Genomic DNA, 19,282 nt, shown 5'->3' on the forward strand with positions numbered 1-19,282 from the left:
TCTCTTTCCACAGGGCTAAGCGCTTCAGCCCCACTCCGGGGTAAGAGGCTGAGGAGCCAGGAGACCTCACAGACAGACAAGTCACCTTGTTCATCTGGAACAGCGGGGCCAGAAAAGCGAGAGCAGCTTAGCTTTTTCCGGTTTCTAGTCTCCTCTGGGCTGTTCCATGCGGAGGGCAGCCTGAGAAAAGGCAGCCTGAGGAATTTTAAGCCAGCTGCTTACAAATGTTTTTTAAAAGCGTCGCTCAGACTATTTATATTACATTTGTATTCATGGGAAGAAAATCTCTGCCCAGACTAAAAAAAAAAAACCTCTTTGAAAACCCTCTGAATCCTGTCTCGGCAAATGGGCACAGAGAAAATGCAGCAAGGGTTAAACCTTATTTAAAATCAGCCAGATTTCCCCAGGGAGAAGGTCCTGAAGTAGTGGAAGTTCAAGTCCATGGGTACGACCCCACTGCAGTAGTGCGGGCAGGCCATCCTAACAAGGAGCTTGCCGAAGCCTGCCGTCGTGTATCAGCACGGTTTTAAAAAAGGAGATTATTTTTATTTCAAAGTGTATCGAGTCCTTCAAAAGGATCGCAGGAATGCCGCTTGCCGAACACATGGGGGCTGCAGGAGGGCTAAGAAGGCGATTTCATCCAGGCACCCTGGTCCCCACCATGCAAGATGTAGGCCCTCCGTCACCGTCTGAGATGCGCTGCGGGGTCACAGCGAGCCGGGGCTCGGGGAGGAAGCGTTTTTCCACCCACTGCACTAGCCAAAATGAAAACATTCGGCACAATCCACGTTGGTGAGAGTCTGGGAAACGGACACTCCCAGGAACAGCTGGTGGGAGTGAACCCTGCTGGAACTTTGAAGAACTTTACCTCGCAAAATGCAAAACATGCACACCCTTTCCTACATAAGGTCACCCTACTGTAGACGTTTTTCTTAGAGATACACGTACAAGTGTGCATATGACACTATTAAAAATGTAGCAGTGAAACGTTGGGACTAGGAACTAGTTAAATATGTTATAATACACTCCTACGCTGTTTTACTAGGTTTCATTATTTTATTTCTGTAACCTTTATTTTTTTAAAACTAAGTATATTTTATTAAATTTATATTTTTTGGGGGGGAGGCGGGCAGCGGCATAGGGAAGAGGGAGAGAGAGAATCTCAGGCAGAGTTCCTGCTGAGCGAGGAGCCTGACGTGGCGCTCGATCTCACGACCCTGAGATCGTGACCTGAGCCAAAATCAAGAGTCGGACGCTTAACGGACTGAGCCACCCAGGCGCCCCCATTTCTGTAACCTTTACATCATACCTCACAAATAAGGTTTTGTCACAACTAGATTTAGCGGAAGCAGAAGAATCAGGTCCACTGGTTTCTGAAACACTGGTACAAAAAAAGCAAGGGAACAGTGTCTTAGGAAAGATGATTCATAAAAGACCATCAGAGAAGCCCCTAAACAAAAGCTAAATAATTCATCCCCAAGTTTAATATGAATAGGTACAGATTTATTTCAGTGAGCTGGCATTAGTGCCTTGCTTAAGCCCATAAATCTTTCCCTAAACATTACGGATCCTCTAAAGGATAAATGCATGAATTCAGCAGCGCTTTAGGCACTGCTAGCTGTGGGAACATTCCATAGAAAAATGGAAAATAATTTTTTTTTTAAGAACAGGATGGCAACAGTCAGCAAGCCAGTATTCCCAGACTTTCAAATGACCAAAGAGCATATACAACTTTTGTCCAGAAAAAGTCCACATTTCTTGAAAATTAAAGTTTTAGAATGAAAAGCAACCTCTGCTCCCCTCTTTAACAGGCACAGAGATACCCCAAAAATTCCTAAAAATCTACGTAGTTTATGGGAAGAAAAACATGCCCTAATTAGTTATTAAACGCAGTCTGTCTGGAGACTCTTCAAACTACAGGTGCTATTCGGGCCCTCGGCTGGTGGCCAGGAACCGGTGGAGAGGGGGCGGAAAGCGGCAAACAAGTTCCCTGGGTGTGCTCTCTCCAGAGCCTGACCGACTTCAAGCACTTGTCCAAAACGGTGACTTAGGGGCACCTGGGGGGCTCAGTCGGTGAAGCATCTGCCTTCGGCTCAGGTCATGATCCCAGGGTCCTGGGATCGAGCCCCGCATCAGGCTCCCTGCTCAGCAGGGAGCCTGCTTCTCCTTCTGCCTCTGCCGCTCCCCCTGCGTGTGCGGTCTCCCTCCCTCTTTCTGGCAAATAAATAAAATGCTTTAAAAAGCCAGAAGAGTGATTGAAAATCTGGAACTTGCGCATTCTCTTCACTGTCTTCTTCAAAGTCACGTTCTGGACAGTCTCATCATAGCTCTCAGGTTTCTGGACCTGAAATCCATTACAGCTCGGCCCCTGCCCACAGATGGTGGGAATGGAAATTGGTGCGGCCACTTAATGGAAAACGGCGTGGAGTGCCTCAGAATAATGAAGACTAGAGCTACCATGTGATCCAGGAATTCCACTTCTGGGTACTTATGCAAAGGAAACAAAAACACTAACTCAAAAAGATAACCTGCTCCCCCCTGGTCACTGCAGCGTTATTCACGGTAGCCAAGCCGTGGAAGCCGCCGCCCACGCATCCATCAGCGGCTGCATGGACAGGGACGGCGTGGCTTGTCGCCACACAGCGGGGTATCGGTCGGCCATCAACCAGAAGGAAATCTTGCCCCTCGTGAGAGTCGGGATGGACCTTGAGGACATTATGCGTAGGAAACAAGTCGGAGAAAGACATGTACCGTAGGATCTTCCTTATACGGGGAATCAGAAAACAAACTCAGGGAGAGAACAAGCTGGCAGCTGCCGGAGCCGGGGGGAGGGGGGGGGACCGGGCGAAGGGGGTCGAAAGGCACAGACTTCCAGGTCTCAAATGAGTGATTCGTGGAGATGGGGTGAACAGCCCGGCGACTGTCGGTAAGACTACCGTATGGCATATTTCAAGGCTGGTAAGAGAGTAGAGCCTAAAAGCTCTCACGACAAGGAAAAACCTGGCAAACACAAGTGGTGACGGGTTAACTAGGCTGTGACCCTCTCACAATATACACAAGCACAGAATCACGATGCCGTGCACCTGAAACTAATACGATGTTCTAAGTCAATTCTATCTCAATTCAAAATTTTTAATGAATTAAAATTGAAAAGATGTAACTACCCCCAAAAGGGCAAAATACGTTTGAATTTGCAGACAACATTTCTAGACAAATACCACAAGAGATGTATTTCTTCTAGGAAATACACACGGTTGCTTCTAGAAAGTAAGACTGGTGGGTAGTTTATCTCCTTCTGTAATATAACTGTTAGGGTCTTTTTCCACCATGTGCTTACATTATTTCTAAAAAAAAAAAAAATGGGGGGTTGCTGGTTTCAACGCAGAGAGCACCTGATTTCAATCTGCTGGCTGTGTTATCCTTGACAATTCCCCAACCTCTCGGGTCTCTTTCGCCATCCGCAAGTGGGGACGCTGTGTACCTCGTAAAGCCTCCAAGAAACCCTGGAAATCCTCTTAACCCCCCTTCTTACCGGCAAGAACACTAAAGCCAAAAAGGTTTAGGGACTTGCCCCAGGTCAGTCAAGAAGTAACCAGGAGAGCCAGGCCCTAAAGCCTGGGTTCCCGCACCCTACTATAAAAACTGATTGCCTACGTGCCAAGGAATGACTCTAACTACCTCGTGGCCACACCTCACTTTGCTAGGGCCAGCCTCCCCCTCTGCCTCGCTCACCAGACTGGATGAGTCTTGATTTTTCCCTAAACACCAAATCCACCAGCAACTGAGGGGGTTCCTGCCCAGGAAGGCAGCCCCACAGGGGAGCTCCAATGATGTCTTGATCAAAGGCAGCACTAACCCTACAAGGGGATAACAAAGATTGGGATGTGGGTGTGTTTTTAAAAAACTGTTCCATTTCACGTGCAGCTCTGCTACCCAGGTATCTATGTGCCCCCCCGCATACACAGACCCCATCCTAATCTCCAGCCCTCTGGCTTGAATACAGCACCTGCCTTGACTTATGACCGGGAGTTTTTTTTTTTTTTTTTAAAGATTTTAGTTATTTATTTATTTGAGAGAGAGGGTGAGTGAGAGAACATGAGCAGGGGAAGGGGCAGAGGGAGAGGGAGAGGGAGAAGCAGACTCCCTGCCGAGCAGGGAGCCCATCACCACTGGGCTTGATCTCAGGACCCTGGGATCATGACCTGAGCTGAAGGCAGACACTTAACCGACTGAGCCACCCAGGCGCCCCTGACTGGAAGTTTAAACCCCAAAGATACAGACATAGTGAAGAGAAGGGCCATATGCACCCCAATGTTCATAGCAGCAGTGTCCACAATAGCCAAACTGTGGAAGGAGCCGAGATGCCCTTCAACAGACGAATGGATAAAGAAGATGTGGTCCATATATACAATGGAACATTACTCAGCCATCAGAAAGGAGGGTTACACACCATTTGCATTGACATGGATGAAACTGGGGGAGATTATGCTCAGTGAAATAAGTCAAGCAGAGAAAGACAATTATCATGTGGTTTCACTCATATGTGGAACATAAGGAATAGCATGGAGGACATTAGGAGAAGGAAGGGAAAAATGAAGGGGGGAAATAAGAGGGGTGATGAAGCATGAGAGACCATGGACTCAGAGAGACTATGGAAACAACCTGAGGATTTCAGAGGGGAGGAGGGGGGATTGCGCTAAGCCGGTGATGGGTATTAAGGAGGGCACGTATTGCATGGAGCACTGGGTGTCATACGCAAACAATGAATCATGGAACACGACATCAAAAACTAATGATGTACTTACTGTATGGTGACTAACATAACATAATAAAAATAAATAAATAAATAAATAAACCCCTTAAAAATTGATTCTGTTGAATAAGAAATTCTATGTGGGGACAATGTTTAATGAATGAATGTTCTGTGTTTAGGCAAGAGGTTCTCCTTTGAGTGATACTTATGCATAAGCCGTTGGGGCATAGTATCCTGATTAAGATGGAATGACTTTGAAACTGGTTTGGTGGGGATTTGGTGGTAGCTGGTCCTGTCTTTTTCTGTTTGGATGGTTTCCTTAGAAAGCAAGCTTTCTGATCGTTGGGTCATTAGTTTACAGTGCACTTACCTCCTTTCCTAAAATTGTTCAAACGGTCCATCTATCCTGTCAAGAACGAAGACCAAAGTGTCTTAAATGCCTACCGGAATGAACTCCTGGGGCCTCCCCAGGGCAGAGGTCAAAGGGCGACCTGCTGAAAAGGACAGCACATCTGTCTGTTTGGAACAGTAGTGGACAGTGTGTACAATGATGGATTATTAGGTAAGGAGCTAGGACAGCAAAGCATTTGAAGGCATGTGAGAGGGTGATAAACGGAGCCATGGATAATTGAGGCCAGCTTTTCCCTTTCCGTATTAACACCGCCCAGCTGCTGGGAGCCTCGCAGCTCCAAGTTCCTCGACGTAAGCTGCTGTGCCAGAGCCTTCACTGCTCATCCACAGCCCTCCAGCCCCCATCTGGATCTCGTTCCAGGGGCAACAGTCCGGCCCGGGCGATGGACCCAGGCCTGGTCCCGTTCGCGGTTCTCAACTTTGGCTGTCCCGCACAATCGCCCGGGGAGCTTTTAGAACATTCCGATGCCTGGACCCCACGCAGACCAATGAAATCAGAACCCCTGCGGGTGGAGCTCAGGCACTGACATTAAAAACAAACACAAAAAACAAAAAACAAAACAAAAGCCCCTCAGGTCAACGTAACGCTGGGCCAAGGGCTGGAAACCACAGGTCGAAGCCAATCACCACAATCCCATTTTCCCTTTTGCCAATCACTGGGCCAGTGCAGGCCCTCTGAACAAGTGGTAGCCAGTGAGAAATAATAAAAGGACGTGGGCTAGGGTGGGGTTCTGGGAAGATTTTATAACCAGATTGAAGGAGACACACACGAGGGAAAACTCCTCCACCCCTTCCTTACTCGCTAACCAGCTTCCTTCCTTCCTGCATTTTAACAACCTTGCAGAGTTGTGTGAGGAAGTGATGCGTGTTGCTGAGGCTACCATCCTGGGACAGCCAGAGAAGCTGGTGAATGAAAGCCAAGAAGGTGGAAAAGACAGGAAATGGCCTGAGTCCTTGGTGACTTGGTTTAGGGGGCGCTCTGGCCCTGAAAAATGGTGCCCTGACTCCCTCCCTGCCATATCCCGGCTGTCAGGTAGGGACCGCCCCGAAGTTGCTCAGGTTAATTCACGGGTAGCCTCCCTTCACTGCTGGGCTAGGAGTGTCAGCAGCTAGACCCCCAGGCCTGACCTTTACTGCCACCTGCTTGTACTCACTGACCTTTGTCCCACATTCTTCCTTAAGCTCTTCCCAGCTTATCTCTGAACTCAGGCAAACGGAAACCAAAAACACCCCTCGAACTATATAGCAACCGCCCTGACGAGACCTCCAGCCAGCCCAGGCCGCCCTGGCCAGTTGGAGCATAACCCCCGACTCCCACTCGCACCTGTGCCGATGGACCACCACCGAGTGACCGCAAGAATGACCGACACCTACCTTTACCTCTTTCAAATACTAAAATCTCCGCCCAAGAAGAAGCACAAGCCTCCTTTACATAACATACAATGTATGTATGGGCAGGTGTCCTCAAGGCGCATGCGCGGCCTTTTGCCGGCCTCTCCAGGTGATCACAGGTCTCCCCTATCTAAGTATTCATCCTAGCCCTAAATAAAAGGAACCCATTCACCCTTGTTCGGGGAATCCCGGCTTTGGAAGTTATTCCCCGGGATCTCATTTGATGCAAATAACGTTTCCTTTGTGCCTCAACTCCACCTGGTGTATCTGTGACTCACCAAGGAGCAAACTCCCCTCGATTTAGTTACCGGGGTGTGGACGATGCCCCGTGGGAAGGCCAGCTGGCGGGGAGGACCGCTGTAGAGTCGCCGGCTTTCCCGCACAGGTGCTGTGGGCAGCTCAAGGGTATTTTACTGATTCGTTCAGCAGCTGGAGCTCATTCATCATAAAGCTAAGTGTGTTTCCGACCCCAGCCTAGCCTCTTGGCCCGGCCGGGGTGCCAAAGGTGCTGCCAGAGGACGCCTCGGAGGCCAGGTAAGGAGAGATGCCGATCTGGGGGCTCTACTACCCATTCTGCCCCACCCTCCTGGCCAGGCCAGGTGTGACTTAGGGCAGGTTACCTGACGTAGAGCTCTGAGTCCCGGATTCCTCATCTGTAAAACTGACAATCGGTCAAAGTCATGACACCTGTACAATGCCTAGCTCGATGCATGGCACAGGGGATCCAATCCTCTTCCCCAGAGGAGAGTGGGTCGGATTTTTTGGCCACTCCTCAGTGGGTCAGTAACGTCATCTTTCTAGGAACCAGGAATACACGCATTTTAAGGAATCCACTGCTTGGTGGCGACATGGTAAGTGCCCACTAATTCCAGCAGAAGTGTGGGAAGAAGGGCTCAGTCACCAAAGTATGGAAGAGCCTAGAGCTTGCTCCCAGATATCCCTGCAGCCCTGCCAAGGAAGCCTCACTGGCCTTCGGAACAGCGGCACCGACGTCACCCACCCAGACGGTAACTTCCTAGAGGAAGGATGCAGATTGCCCCCTCTACCCTCCTCTCTACTTTCCTTTGTACCTCGCCCCAGTCTGAGCTCAGCAAATGCTAGTAAAAAAATGGAAACAATGAAGGTTTCTGGGAGATGGTCAGTTCTTAAAGCCGTAAACTGGGGCAGAATTCATCCTGGAGAGGCTTTCCCTCAGGCCTGGGAGCGAGGGTGAGGGGCCATTATGCTACTCACATCTGCAAAAACAGGATTAGCAGATGAAAGGATGTTTTTGTTCCGGTGTGACAAGTCACCCTGTGCCTTACTTTCCTTTGCTCTGGAAATCAAGAAGGAACACAGACTTCCTAGCAACTACAGAAACTGACCAAGAAAACCCCTTGATTACTGGGAGAAGAATCAGTCAGCGTCCGAAAGCATCTGCAACCCTGGTCGATGAAACCACCACCAAATCCATCCTCCTTAACATCTTCAACTTTGTCCTCAGAGCTGCATCCCAGGGGAACACTGAATAACACTATAAAATAATGAATGGAAACTTAAGTCACTTCCGCCCACCCGGCCCAGCTTTTCCTCCTCCTCTGGCCTGCACAGGGCAGGAGCCTGCCCCCTTCCAAGTCACACAGAGTTTGGGGAAACGCGTTCACACACCACTAACTAGACTCCTAAGGTCAGCATCGTGCTGAACAAACTCTTTCCTCAGCCCAACAACCTACAGGCCAGACACGGAAGCAGACACTGAACACGTGCCGAGGTCATTTACACCCCATCTTGGCATCGTAGGATGCATGCTTTATAGAGAAACAACACACAAAATTGGGAGGGGGGATGTCTTTCCACAGCCGAAGCTTCTACTGCCACTCTAAGACTCCGTCTCTCAGAGGGATGGGGCAGAGTGCAGAAAGCCCAGCCCTTGGGTCTGGTCCGGACGAGAGGAAGCTGACTAGGCAGCTTTTGTGAACTGATGTGAATGGGATATGGTCAAATATCCTGCCAACGCCAGCTGTGGAGGGGGGTGGGGGGCAGGGAGATGCTCCGGGAGCCAGGGGAAAGCAGAGTCCATTCTAGGCGGCTATACCACAGCCTGAGACACACATGTGCAAAAACTGTTGCGAGTAAGGCCTTGTCTACACCTAACGCTTGATAACTTACAAGGAAAGGCCTGGAGCTGCGCTTTAGGGAGACACAGGCAGAGAGGAGGTATGAAACACATTTGGGGTAGGGAGGATAAGAGTAGATAACTTTGCCCCAAACTCTGCTTTGGGCTTTCTCCATGCCTGCAAACAGCGTTGCAGAGTTTCCCCACGGGAACAGATTGGTGTCAAGATAAAATCAATCAGCCTCAAACGGCCCCCTGAAATCAGATACTTTTCATGTCAATTTCCAGTCTCAAGTTCTATTATGACTGTTTCAAGCCTTCTTTACTCTCCTCAAACCTCTTCCCTCCTCTACCCCTCTTCTCTACCCTTCTCCTCGCCCCAATCTCAACAGGCCACCGACCTTAACTCCTACTTCATAGAGGGCACTGAGAGTGCGGGGACCCGGGGTTCCGCCCCAGCCAAACTTCACCCATCTCGTCTCAGGGCCATCTTCTGAGGGCGCGGGTGGCTAAGCTGGAGATCCCGACGAGCGTCTTCCGAATTCTACCAGCCGCGCTTTCCCACCCGCTCAGATCTATTCAGGTAGGGTGACATCTGGAACGGCATCCACCACCACCCCCTCTTTCCCCCCGCAGACTGGTCTGAGCTCCCCAAAGACCTTTCCCAGCCCCCAACCCGCCTGGGGCCACCTTACCCGGATCCGTCCCGGGGGCGCGCGTGGGGAGGCTACGTGGCGCCGTCGGCCTCGGTCTCAGGCGGCTTCTCCTCATCCGCGGGCGGCTCCAGGTCGCCCTCCTCTCCGCTGCGAGGGTAGGCCAGCAGACGCATGGCGGGAGCGCAGGCCGCCTCCACCTGGCGTACCTGCTCTCGGCTCAGGCGCTCGCGCCAGGCGTGCACGGCCTCGCGGGCGTCGCGCGCTGACAGGTGGAAGGGTCGGTCGGCGCCGTAGGCCGCGCCCCGCGTCATGTTGAGCGCGAAGGCGTCGAGCGCGGCGAGCGCGCGCAGCCCGGAGAAGCGCAGCAGGCGGCTCAGCTGGGTGCGCGGCTGCCGCACCAGGTCCTCGTAGCGCAGCCTCAGGTAGCGGCGCCGCAGCCAGGCGGGCGCGCCGCGCGCGAACAGCAAGTCGCGCAGCCAGGCTTCGCAGATGACCTCGAGCGCGCCGGTCAGGAAGAAGTCGGCGCGCGGCGCGGCGGGCAGGGCGCGGGACTGGCCCCCGGGCCGAGCGCCCACGCCGTGCGCGAGCAGCACGCGGTGGAAGCGGTCGCCCCGCTGGCGGGTGCGCAGCACCTGAATGCTCTCGCGCAGCAGCCCCTGCCTGGACTTGAGGCGCGAGTTGTGCACGGCCCGCGGGTCGCGGAAAAGTTGCACCACCTTCAGGTTGAGGCCGGGGTCGCGCAACAGAGGCACCAGCACGCCCAGGTCGAGGAGGCGCACGTCCTTGATGACCACCACCGGATACTTGCGGCACTCGGCCTCCAGGGCGCGGAGAGCCACGGGCGGGCAGCTGCGCTCGCAGGCGGCATCCTCGACGAGGCCGACCTCAGCGCGGGCACGGGGCGCGCCGGGGCAGAGCGGCGGCGAGCAGATGACCTTGTTGGTCCGCCAGCGAAAGAGGGCGGCGGTGGTGAGATTGGCTGCGCCCGGGGCGCGCGCGGCGGGGTCCCCGGGCGGCGCGTACAGCCGCAGCACCGAGAAGTCGCAGCGGAAGAGCGAGCGCAGCATGTCGCGCAGCGCGCCCTGCAGGCTCTCGGCGTCGCCCGGATACAGCGCCTGCCATAGATGCCACATGGGCTCGTACAAGTAGAAAACGTCCGGGTGCTGGTTAAAGAGCTCGCCCAGGAACGACGAGCCAGTGCGCCAGGTAGCATGCACATAGATGTGCTGCTTCTCGCGAGACGCCGCCTCCCCGACGGCGCCGCTCAGGTTGCCCGGGGACCCGGGGGACTGGCCCGCGTCCCCCTCCGCAGCCGGCCGCGCCTCCCCGCCCTGCTCGCGCTCGCCCGCCGCCGCCGCCTCCAAGCTCCAGACTCCCAGGCTGCGCTGCACGCCCGGGCAGTGCCCGGCGCCCTTGTCGCCGTCGCGGCCGCCGTCCAGCACGGAGGGGATGAGCAGCAGCACCAGCGTGTACAGCACCAAGAGCAGCGCAAATTTGCAGTACTCCCGCCGCCGCCGCCGCCGGCCCTTCATCGTTCACCGAGCCCCCCAGCCTTCCTGCGGGTGGGGCGCCCGTCCTCTCCCCTTCCTCAGAAATGTCGTCCCGAGCCCGCTCCTCCGGCCTCTCGGGGCCCCTCTGCGCCCGGGGGCCAGCAGAGCGACCGGCCGGGGCTGTGCATCCACAAGGGGGAACTTCGGAGGCGGTGGTGCTGGTGGCGGCGCCCCTGCCCTCTCTCGGCTCAGCCGCTGGAGAGCCGCCTATTGGCTGGTTTGGCCGCCGCCCGCCCCGCCTTCAACCTCGCGGCTTCTCCCCGCCTCTTTACCCGCCCGGGATCGCCCACGGCTTTGCCAGATCTGGGCGGGGTTGCAGCGGGGTGGGGACGAGGGTTGGGGCGCACTGAGCCAGACCCCACCTTTCCCTAGCCCCTCCGTCGTGAAGTCAAGTCTTCGTGAATTGACTTCAGGCAAGGGAGGGGCTCGTGTGTACAGAATGTACCCGTTGCCTGGCCACGGACCCCACCCGGAGAACTCCACCGCCTCTCCTGTTTTTGTGTCCCCTGCCTGGTCATCTCTGTCGTTGGCCGACTCGCCTCCGCACTATTGAGAGCGGGGCTCCTGGTCACTACTCACATCCAGCGCCCCCATCAGCCCCGGCGTGGGTGTTACCGAGCTCCGGATGGGAGAAGAGAAAGATACGCAATTGCGCGTTGCGGGGTGCAGCGGACGGATTGGAAGCGCTAATGCATTCACGCAGGCAATCAGTTGTTAAGGTGTAGGCTTTGTGAACTTTTCAGTGTTGTGTTCCTTAGGGGTTTTGCCCGCCGAGGGCTGTGCACATTTCTGGACACCCTGAAGATCAGTTTACTCATTTGTAAAATGCAGATAATTTTTAGCACCTCCGTACCTCCTCGTCGTTGTGAGATTTGGGGGGGGGGTCATTTATCACCACCGCATAACCTAGCCTGTTCTAACACAAAAAGACGTTTACCGAACTAGAGTGGTACGATGGACTTTCTGATGGACTTTCTCAGGAGCTCGAGGTTTAAAAGGACCCAGAAGCAGGGATATGCACTCAAGGATGGATGGAAAAGTGACAGGAAGTCCAAGAGACAAATGAAGCTTAAAGCTCCTGAAATCCGAAAGAGAACTAAACAGGATAATTTTTGCTCTGTTCCAGCAGGGATGAGGAACACCCCCTTGGAGGAAGGTGTTGTAAGGTTAACGAGGATAGAAAGCAAATTTACTCACTCACAGGGGAGGGTGTTCAGATGGGAAAAGTGAGAACATCTCCACAAAGATCTCTGGTCTTTTTCATCACAGAAACTACCCCACCTCTGCAATCACTTGCTGAAGCATCCTGCGGTCTGTCCGCAATTCCCTGGCCTTTCGGCCATTTGCTCAAATCCCCTCTATTCTCCAACCTCATTGACCACGACCTCCACTTTGTTCTTAATTTTTCATATTTGGCTAAGAGACCCCAGACCGTTATTTTAATAACACTTCTGCCAATAACCTAAACTCCCTGACTTTCTGTCTTTTCATTACTCATTTAGCAGCATTCTCCCTGTTAAACCCTGCTTTGGGCTTTCTCCCTGCCTGCAAAGGCTGTTGCAGGAAGTTTCCCCGCAGGACAGATAAAGTTACCATCATCCACCTCAAATGGTCCCTGAAATCCTCTACTTCTCATGTCGATTCCCAGTCTCAGGTTCCAGTATGACTATTTCAAACCTGCTCTGCTCTCCCCAGACCTCTGACAGCCCTCTCTGCACCCGCCTCCCTGTTTTCAACAGATGAGCTTACCTCCTACTTCGTAGAGAAAATGAAACTGTTAGGCAATTTCTCACTTTCCACTGTCAGAGCCATATATTCACTTACCTCTGGACCCATCTTCTCCTTGTGGCAGGGAAATTATGTTTCAATATTAAGCTATAACTTTTTTCCTTCCCCGTGTTTTTACTTTGCCCTCCTCTCCTCTTTTAAACAAGTAGATGGCTCTCTGTGCACCTGAAGGGAGGGGATGTGGCTGGGCAGAATGCAAAAAAGTCACTGGTGTTTCTTTCCAAAAACCAAAACTCCAGTCGTGGAGGGTGTGGTCGGTTTTTCAAATAACCACAAGATTTTCCCCTCCTCCCTCCCCGCCCTTTGGCAGTGCCTATCCACACTGACTCTGGGACGGTCTTGTGACTTGCATGGGCCAATGGGACAGTAGTAAACATGACACAAACAGGGGCTTGAAAAATGCTTCCACCGTGGGGATTGCCCTCCTGCTGCCCTTGGGAACCCCGGAGATCACGTGGCTGCGGGAATCAGCTGTCCCAGCTGCCTGCCCCCCCCCGCCCCCCAGACCACACAGCCTGCCAACTGGCAGACAGGTGAGAGAGGAGAGCCGAGACCAGTGTTTCTTAAATGTTAATGTATACATAAACCAACTGGGAGTCTTTTGAAAATGCAGAAATGGACTCATTAGGCCCAGTGTGGGGCCAGGGAGCCTACATTTCTAATAAGCTCCCGGGCACTGCTGCTCTGAGGACCGCACTGGGAATAGAAAGATGGTACACTCTCTGGCCCTAGTCTAGTTGGCCCAGGTCAGAAGAACCAGCTAGCTAAACCCACAGAATTGTGAGAAATAATAGGTGTGTATTGTAAGATACTAAGTGGGGGGGGGGTGTTGTTATGCAGCAAAAGCTAGCTGATACAAAGAAGGTATGAGGGCATAGATGAAGTGCCCTGGAGAAGCTGGGGGAAAGAACAGCACTCCACTGGCTCCTCCCCTAGGCAGGGGGTGACTGAAGGGAGAATGAAAGCTGCAGGCCCCACGGCAGAGAGCACCTGAGCCCTTCTTCCTGGCAATGAGTCAGGAAGGAGCGGAACTCAAGAGGTGGCTATGTGGTTTATCCTGACAGATAGTGCCTTGACAGAGGCACTGTCCCAAAGCTTCCAGGACCCCAGACACAACTTGGAGGCAGCAGAAGGGTCGCAGAGGCAGTGTTGGTGACATCTCAGGGGCAACCATGTGGACCAAAACCCAATGAGCCCAAGACCCCAGATCCATGATATGACCCTGTTTGTAGAGAAACCCTAGGAATTACCAAGGCAAATCGCCAGCCTAGCAGAAAGCTCAATCAGAGATCAAGTTGTTTTCTGAGAGGTACAGGCTTCCAGTCATGGAGTGAATCAGTCACGGGGATGAAAGGCACAGCATAGGGGATACAGTCAATGGTATTGTCATAGCGTTGTATGGTGACAGATGGGAGCTACATTTGTGGGGAGCACAGCGTAACGTAAGAGTTGTCAACCACTATGTCATACACCTGAAACTAATGTAACGTTGTGTGTCAACTATACTTCAGTTAAAGAAAAAAAGTTGTTTTCTGTAAAGTGATTTCTATCACACCCAATTTAGTAGACCTGCTACCCCTTTTCGTCTTTCTGGGACAACAGAGTATGCCTCAGCCCCTGCTACCCATCACCCCTTCTCCTTCCCGTTAATTCAATCACATACTCTGAACCAGAGTATTCTCACCAATTCGAGAATTGAACATAGTTACATGTCTCTCTCTCTTAAAAAAAAAAAAAAATCCCCGGGTGCCTGGGTGGCTCAGTCGGTTAGGTGTCTGCCTTCAGCTCAGGTCATGATCTCAGGGTGCTGGGATCCAGTCCCACATTGGGCCCCTTGCTCAGCAGGGAGCCTGCTTCTCCCTCTACCTGCTGCTCCCCCTGCTTGTGCTCTCTCTCTCTGACAAATTAATAAAATCTTTAAAAAAAAATCCCATTGATTCACACCACCCCCCAGCACAACTGCTGCTGACACATACGACACCTTTATGGGAATCAGAAGGTGCCCTCTCCAGGCACATGAAGTTCAAAAACGGGGCTGACCACCTTGGAAAAAGGACCCCGCCCTTTGGACCACAGCCCAGGCTGAAGTGTACAGCTCAGATGCAGAGCCTGGCTGGGTTCCAGCCTGGACTTGTGTCCTTCTGCCCGGCCCTTCGGCGCACCCTTGCCCTGCCGCCACGGGTTCCTCTGCCCGAGCCTCGCAGGCCAGCTTCTTGCTGGAGTTGTTTATACTTGTTCTCTCCCTGCCCTCATCTCCTACTCATTACTCAGCACGCTCCAGTCTAGATTCCAGCCCCATATTGCTACATCAACAGCCCTTTCTAAGCTTATCGATGGCCTTCCGGTTACTGAATCCAGAGGANGTTTCCCCGCCTCATCTTATTTGACCTTCCAATAGCACCTGACACTTGACAGCTCCCGCCTCCAAATTCTCTTCTTTCAATTTCTGGGACATCACCCTGGTCCCATTCTCCTCCCATTTCAAAGCTGCACCTTCAGAGCAAAGCGTGGGGGAGACCAGGCTCCATAAAACCGTGATCCTACTAGTGGGGTTATTGCAGGGTTATTGGAAGAATTAAAATTTCTTAGATAGATAGATAGATAGATAGATAGATAGATAGATAGATAGATGATAGAGGGAGCAAACAACAGTGCCTGAGATGAAGTAAGCTTGAATCTGAGTTACTGGCGTTGTTGCTGTTATGGGAAAGTCATCCTCCTCCAACTGGTCATTCCATGTTCGAATATTAGAGTTCCTTCAGGTTCAGCCCTAGGCCCTTCTTCTTCTCACTCTGCAGTGTCTTCAAGAAGCCCAGATTGACATTTCCTGCGCAGGCCTCTCCTTGGAGCTCCGGACCTCCAAATCCAGTTGCCTACTTGACATTCCTTCTTGGTTGCCTCAAGGTCATTTCAGTATTAATGTGTGAATGTGGGAACCATCTCTCCTATTCTGCAATCAGAAATGTAGAAGTTGGTTTGGGCACCTCCGTCTTCCTCAGCCCCCTTCCCTCAATCCGATCCAGGTTGGGCAGGTTGGTTTTACCTTATCATACCCTTTAATCCATTCATTTTTCTCCATTACCCGTATTACCAACCTAGCCCAGGTGACTATGCTCCGTCCTGTGTCTAAAAACTGCATTGCCTCTCTCTGTTTCCACTCTGCCCTCCTCTGATTTTTTTTTTAAGATTTATTTATTGATTTTAGAGAGAGAGTGGGGGAGAGGGGCGAAGAGAATCTCAAGCAGACTGTGTGCTGAGCTCGGAGCCCGATGCAGAGCGGAGCTCAATCTCACGACCCTGAGATCATGACCTGAACCAAAATCAAGAGCTGGGCACTTAACCGACTGAGCCACCCAAACACCCCTGCCCTCCTCTGGTTTTGAATCAGTGGGTTGGTTATTTCAGTCATGTCACTCCTCGGCTTGGAATCCGTTATGGTTTCCAACTGGCCTTAAAGACAATCATGAAGGCTTGTAAATTGAGTCATTAGGGGTCTGGAATGCAAGAGCTTAGGATGGTACCCAGCACGTGGTAGATTTTCAATAGGTATCTATTGTCTGCTTTACAGCTGGGAGGAAGCACTTTTTTTAACCTTTGGTCTTTGAAAGCAAACCACTGACTATTTTTATTGAGGGAGTAAGTAGTAGCAGCAGCAGTGACTTTCCAAAAACCATCTTGCTGTGATCTGGTGGGTGGGGGTCAAGGCAGGAAGACCTACTGGGACAGAAGAAGAGGAGAATTGGAAGCGGGTAGCAGTAGGAAAGGAAGAGATGGACAGAGCCTGGGAAGGCAGAATCTGCAGGCTCGGCTGAGCAAAAAACGAGGGCTTGGCCTGGGAAAAAGAAAAAATATTCCTTCTGATTCACTTCTTCTGGTACCTTTTCTGTTTTTCATAAGGTTTCGAACATTATAAACAGGGCTGTTTAAAATCACATCTTTAATACTTTAAAAACCCTGGGCCTGGCCAACAGACTTCCTCAAAAGTGGCTGGAACTTTCCTTTGCATTTTTTTTTCATATCTTGATATTTATTCAAAAATATGCATCAAGTGCAATCATGTGCTGGGGTTGTGCTAGGCTGAGGAGATACATGGGGACAAAAACAGTCCCTGCCCCTGCTCTCGAGATCTTTCCAGTCTAAGGAGACCAGCTGTAACCAGTTCAAGAAATGCAGGCCACTTAGCTATTCTTGCAAATTAATATTTCCATATAAATTTAGTATCAACTTGTCTAAGTCCAGAATAGAAGTTTATTGGTATTTTTATTGAGAGCCTGGTACATTTTTAAAATAACTTAGGGAGAAGAACTCTCTTTAAGACATTGGCTTGTCCTGTCTGTGATAAAGGAATAACTTTCCATTAGTTTAAGACTCCTTTGTGCCTTTCAGGAGTGTTTTAAAATGTTCCTGGCATAGATTAGGATATTTCTTGTTCAACTTATTCTTAAGTATTTTATCTTCTTGGTTGCTATTGTAAATGGATTTTTGTCTAAGATCACATCTGCTACCTGGTTATTCTGTACATAAGACAGTTGATCCCTGTATGTTAATTTTATATCCTGCTAACTTACTGAATTCTTTCAGTGTTTGAGTTAGTTTTGTTATTCACTCTGTAAGGGTCTCTGGGTGTGTTATTACATTACCTGCAAATAGAAATGGTTTTACTTCTGTGTTTCAAGTTCTTATGTTGCTAATTAATCTCTTTTGTTTAATTCTGTTGGTTAATACCTTCAGTTTAATGGTAAATAGTCATGGAGATAATGGGTATCCTTACCTTGTTCCTGATCTTAGCAAAAATTCTCCTAGTGATTCTCATTATGTAAGATGCCAGATTTCGGATTAAGGTGTATATACTCACACACGCATACATATGTTATCATGTGAAGGAAGTATCCATCAATTTCTATTTTCTTGTGTGTTTTTAACATTAGGAAAGAAAGTTAAATTTTGTCAAAGGCTTTTTCTAGCACCAAAGGAGATAATCATATGATTTTTCTCCTCAGATTTATTAATATGGTATATTACGTTAATGAATTTCATAATATTGAGCCAACCTTCCATTTCAGGAGCAAATCCCATTTAGACATGGAATATTATTTACTTAATGTCATGTTTGATTCTGTCTGCTTACTTTGTATTTAGTATTTTTGCACCAATATTCATAAGTTATTTGGTTTGTAATTTTCGTGCTTTGTTTTTGTTTCTGTTTTAAGCTTTGTTTATTTGTTTGAGAGAGAGAGAGAAAATGTGTGAGCGGAGGAGGGGGCAGAGGGAGATGGAGAGAGAATCTCAAGCAGGCTCCCTGCTGAGTGCAGAGCCTGACATAGGGCTCTGTCTCGCGACCCTGAGATCATGACCTGAGCAGAAATCAAGAGTCAGGTGCTTAAACAACTGAGCCACCCAGGCACCCCTCAATGCTGTCTTTACAAGGTTTAGGTAACAAGAATATACTTGTTTCTTAGAAAGAATATAAAGGTTTTCCTTAATTTTCCATGCCATGGAATTCCTTAAAATTCCATGCATGGAATTTTCCATGCCTTGTCCAATATTTGGACAATCCCATCTGTAAACGTTTGGCAAATTCCTCCTGTAAAGCCATATGGGCCAACTGTTTTTTTGTGAGATAGTTCTTTTATAACTTCAAAGAAATTGATTTTTTTAGGCCTTGTCTCTCTAATGGGGTCAGTTGTAGCAAATGTGTTTTCCTAGGAAATTATCCATTTCATCTATGTTTTCAAATTTATTTGCACAGAGGTCTACGAAAGGTCTCATGACTTAAAATTTTTCTTGTGTGTCAATGATTATTTCCCTCATGTCATTTCTGATTTTGTATATGTCTGCCACCCTTTTTATTCTTAAATCATGGAGAAATTTCTGGAACAAGGTAAGGATATCCATTCTCTCCACAGCTGTTTTGTGTTAAGCTGGAGATAGTAGTCAGTACAACAGTGGTTTGTCTATTTCATTAAATTTTTCAAGAAAACAGGACTCTGGTTTACTAGGTAGATGTAAAAACATGCACTGTTTTTTTAATCTCATTTTTCTGCTTTTATCGTTATTCATTCTTCCCTCTGCTTTTATTTTACTCTGTTGTTCTCTTTCTGGTGTTGAGTTGGCAATTTAGTTCATACATTCTTATTTTGCTGTTTTTTCATCTTTATTGATATTGATATTATTTGTTGACATTTGTTGACAATGTCTAAAGGTATGGAGCTTCCTCCAATCACTTCTTCTTTTTTTTTTTTTTTAAGATTTTATTTATTTATTCGACAGACAGCCAGAGAGAGAGGGAACACAATCAGGGGGAACGGGAGAGGAAGAAGCAGGCTCCCAGCAGAGGAGCCTGATGTGGGGCTCGACCCCCGGGGACCCGGGATCACGCCCTGAGCCGAAGGCAGATGCCCAACGACTGAGCCACCCAGGCGCCCCCCTCCAATCACTTCTTTAAGTATATCCAATAATTTCTGATACGTAGTGTTTTCATTAGCATTATTTTTTAAAATTCCCTAATTTCATTTTTTATTTCCCTTCCTCCCGAGAGTTCTTCAACAGATTTTTAAATTTCCGGGTAGAATTTTGGGTTTTATTGCATTATGATCAGAGAACATTGTTTATAATAGCTCTATCTTATGCAACTTAC

The 19,282-nt window shown here is 49.9% G+C and overlaps 1 protein-coding gene across 1 annotated transcript in view; it reads right to left on the reverse strand.

Moving 5' to 3' along the window:
• The window catches only part of CHST7 (carbohydrate sulfotransferase 7), a 38,834-nt gene extending 27,786 nt beyond the window's left edge, over window positions 1–11,048 (reverse strand). The window contains exon 1 of the mRNA XM_040632610.1: window positions 9,347–11,048. Within this exon, the coding sequence (XP_040488544.1) occupies window positions 9,379–10,839 (1,461 nt within the window). The 5' untranslated portion in view covers window positions 10,840–11,048 and the 3' untranslated portion in view covers window positions 9,347–9,378. The remainder of the gene's footprint in view (window positions 1–9,346) is intronic.
• Between the last annotated feature and the right edge of the window lie 8,234 nt (window positions 11,049–19,282).

This window comes from Ursus maritimus (assembly GCF_017311325.1).
Source record: "Ursus maritimus isolate PB19 chromosome X unlocalized genomic scaffold, ASM1731132v1 scaffold_X1, whole genome shotgun sequence".
Classification (NCBI taxonomy): domain Eukaryota; kingdom Metazoa; phylum Chordata; class Mammalia; order Carnivora; family Ursidae; genus Ursus; species Ursus maritimus.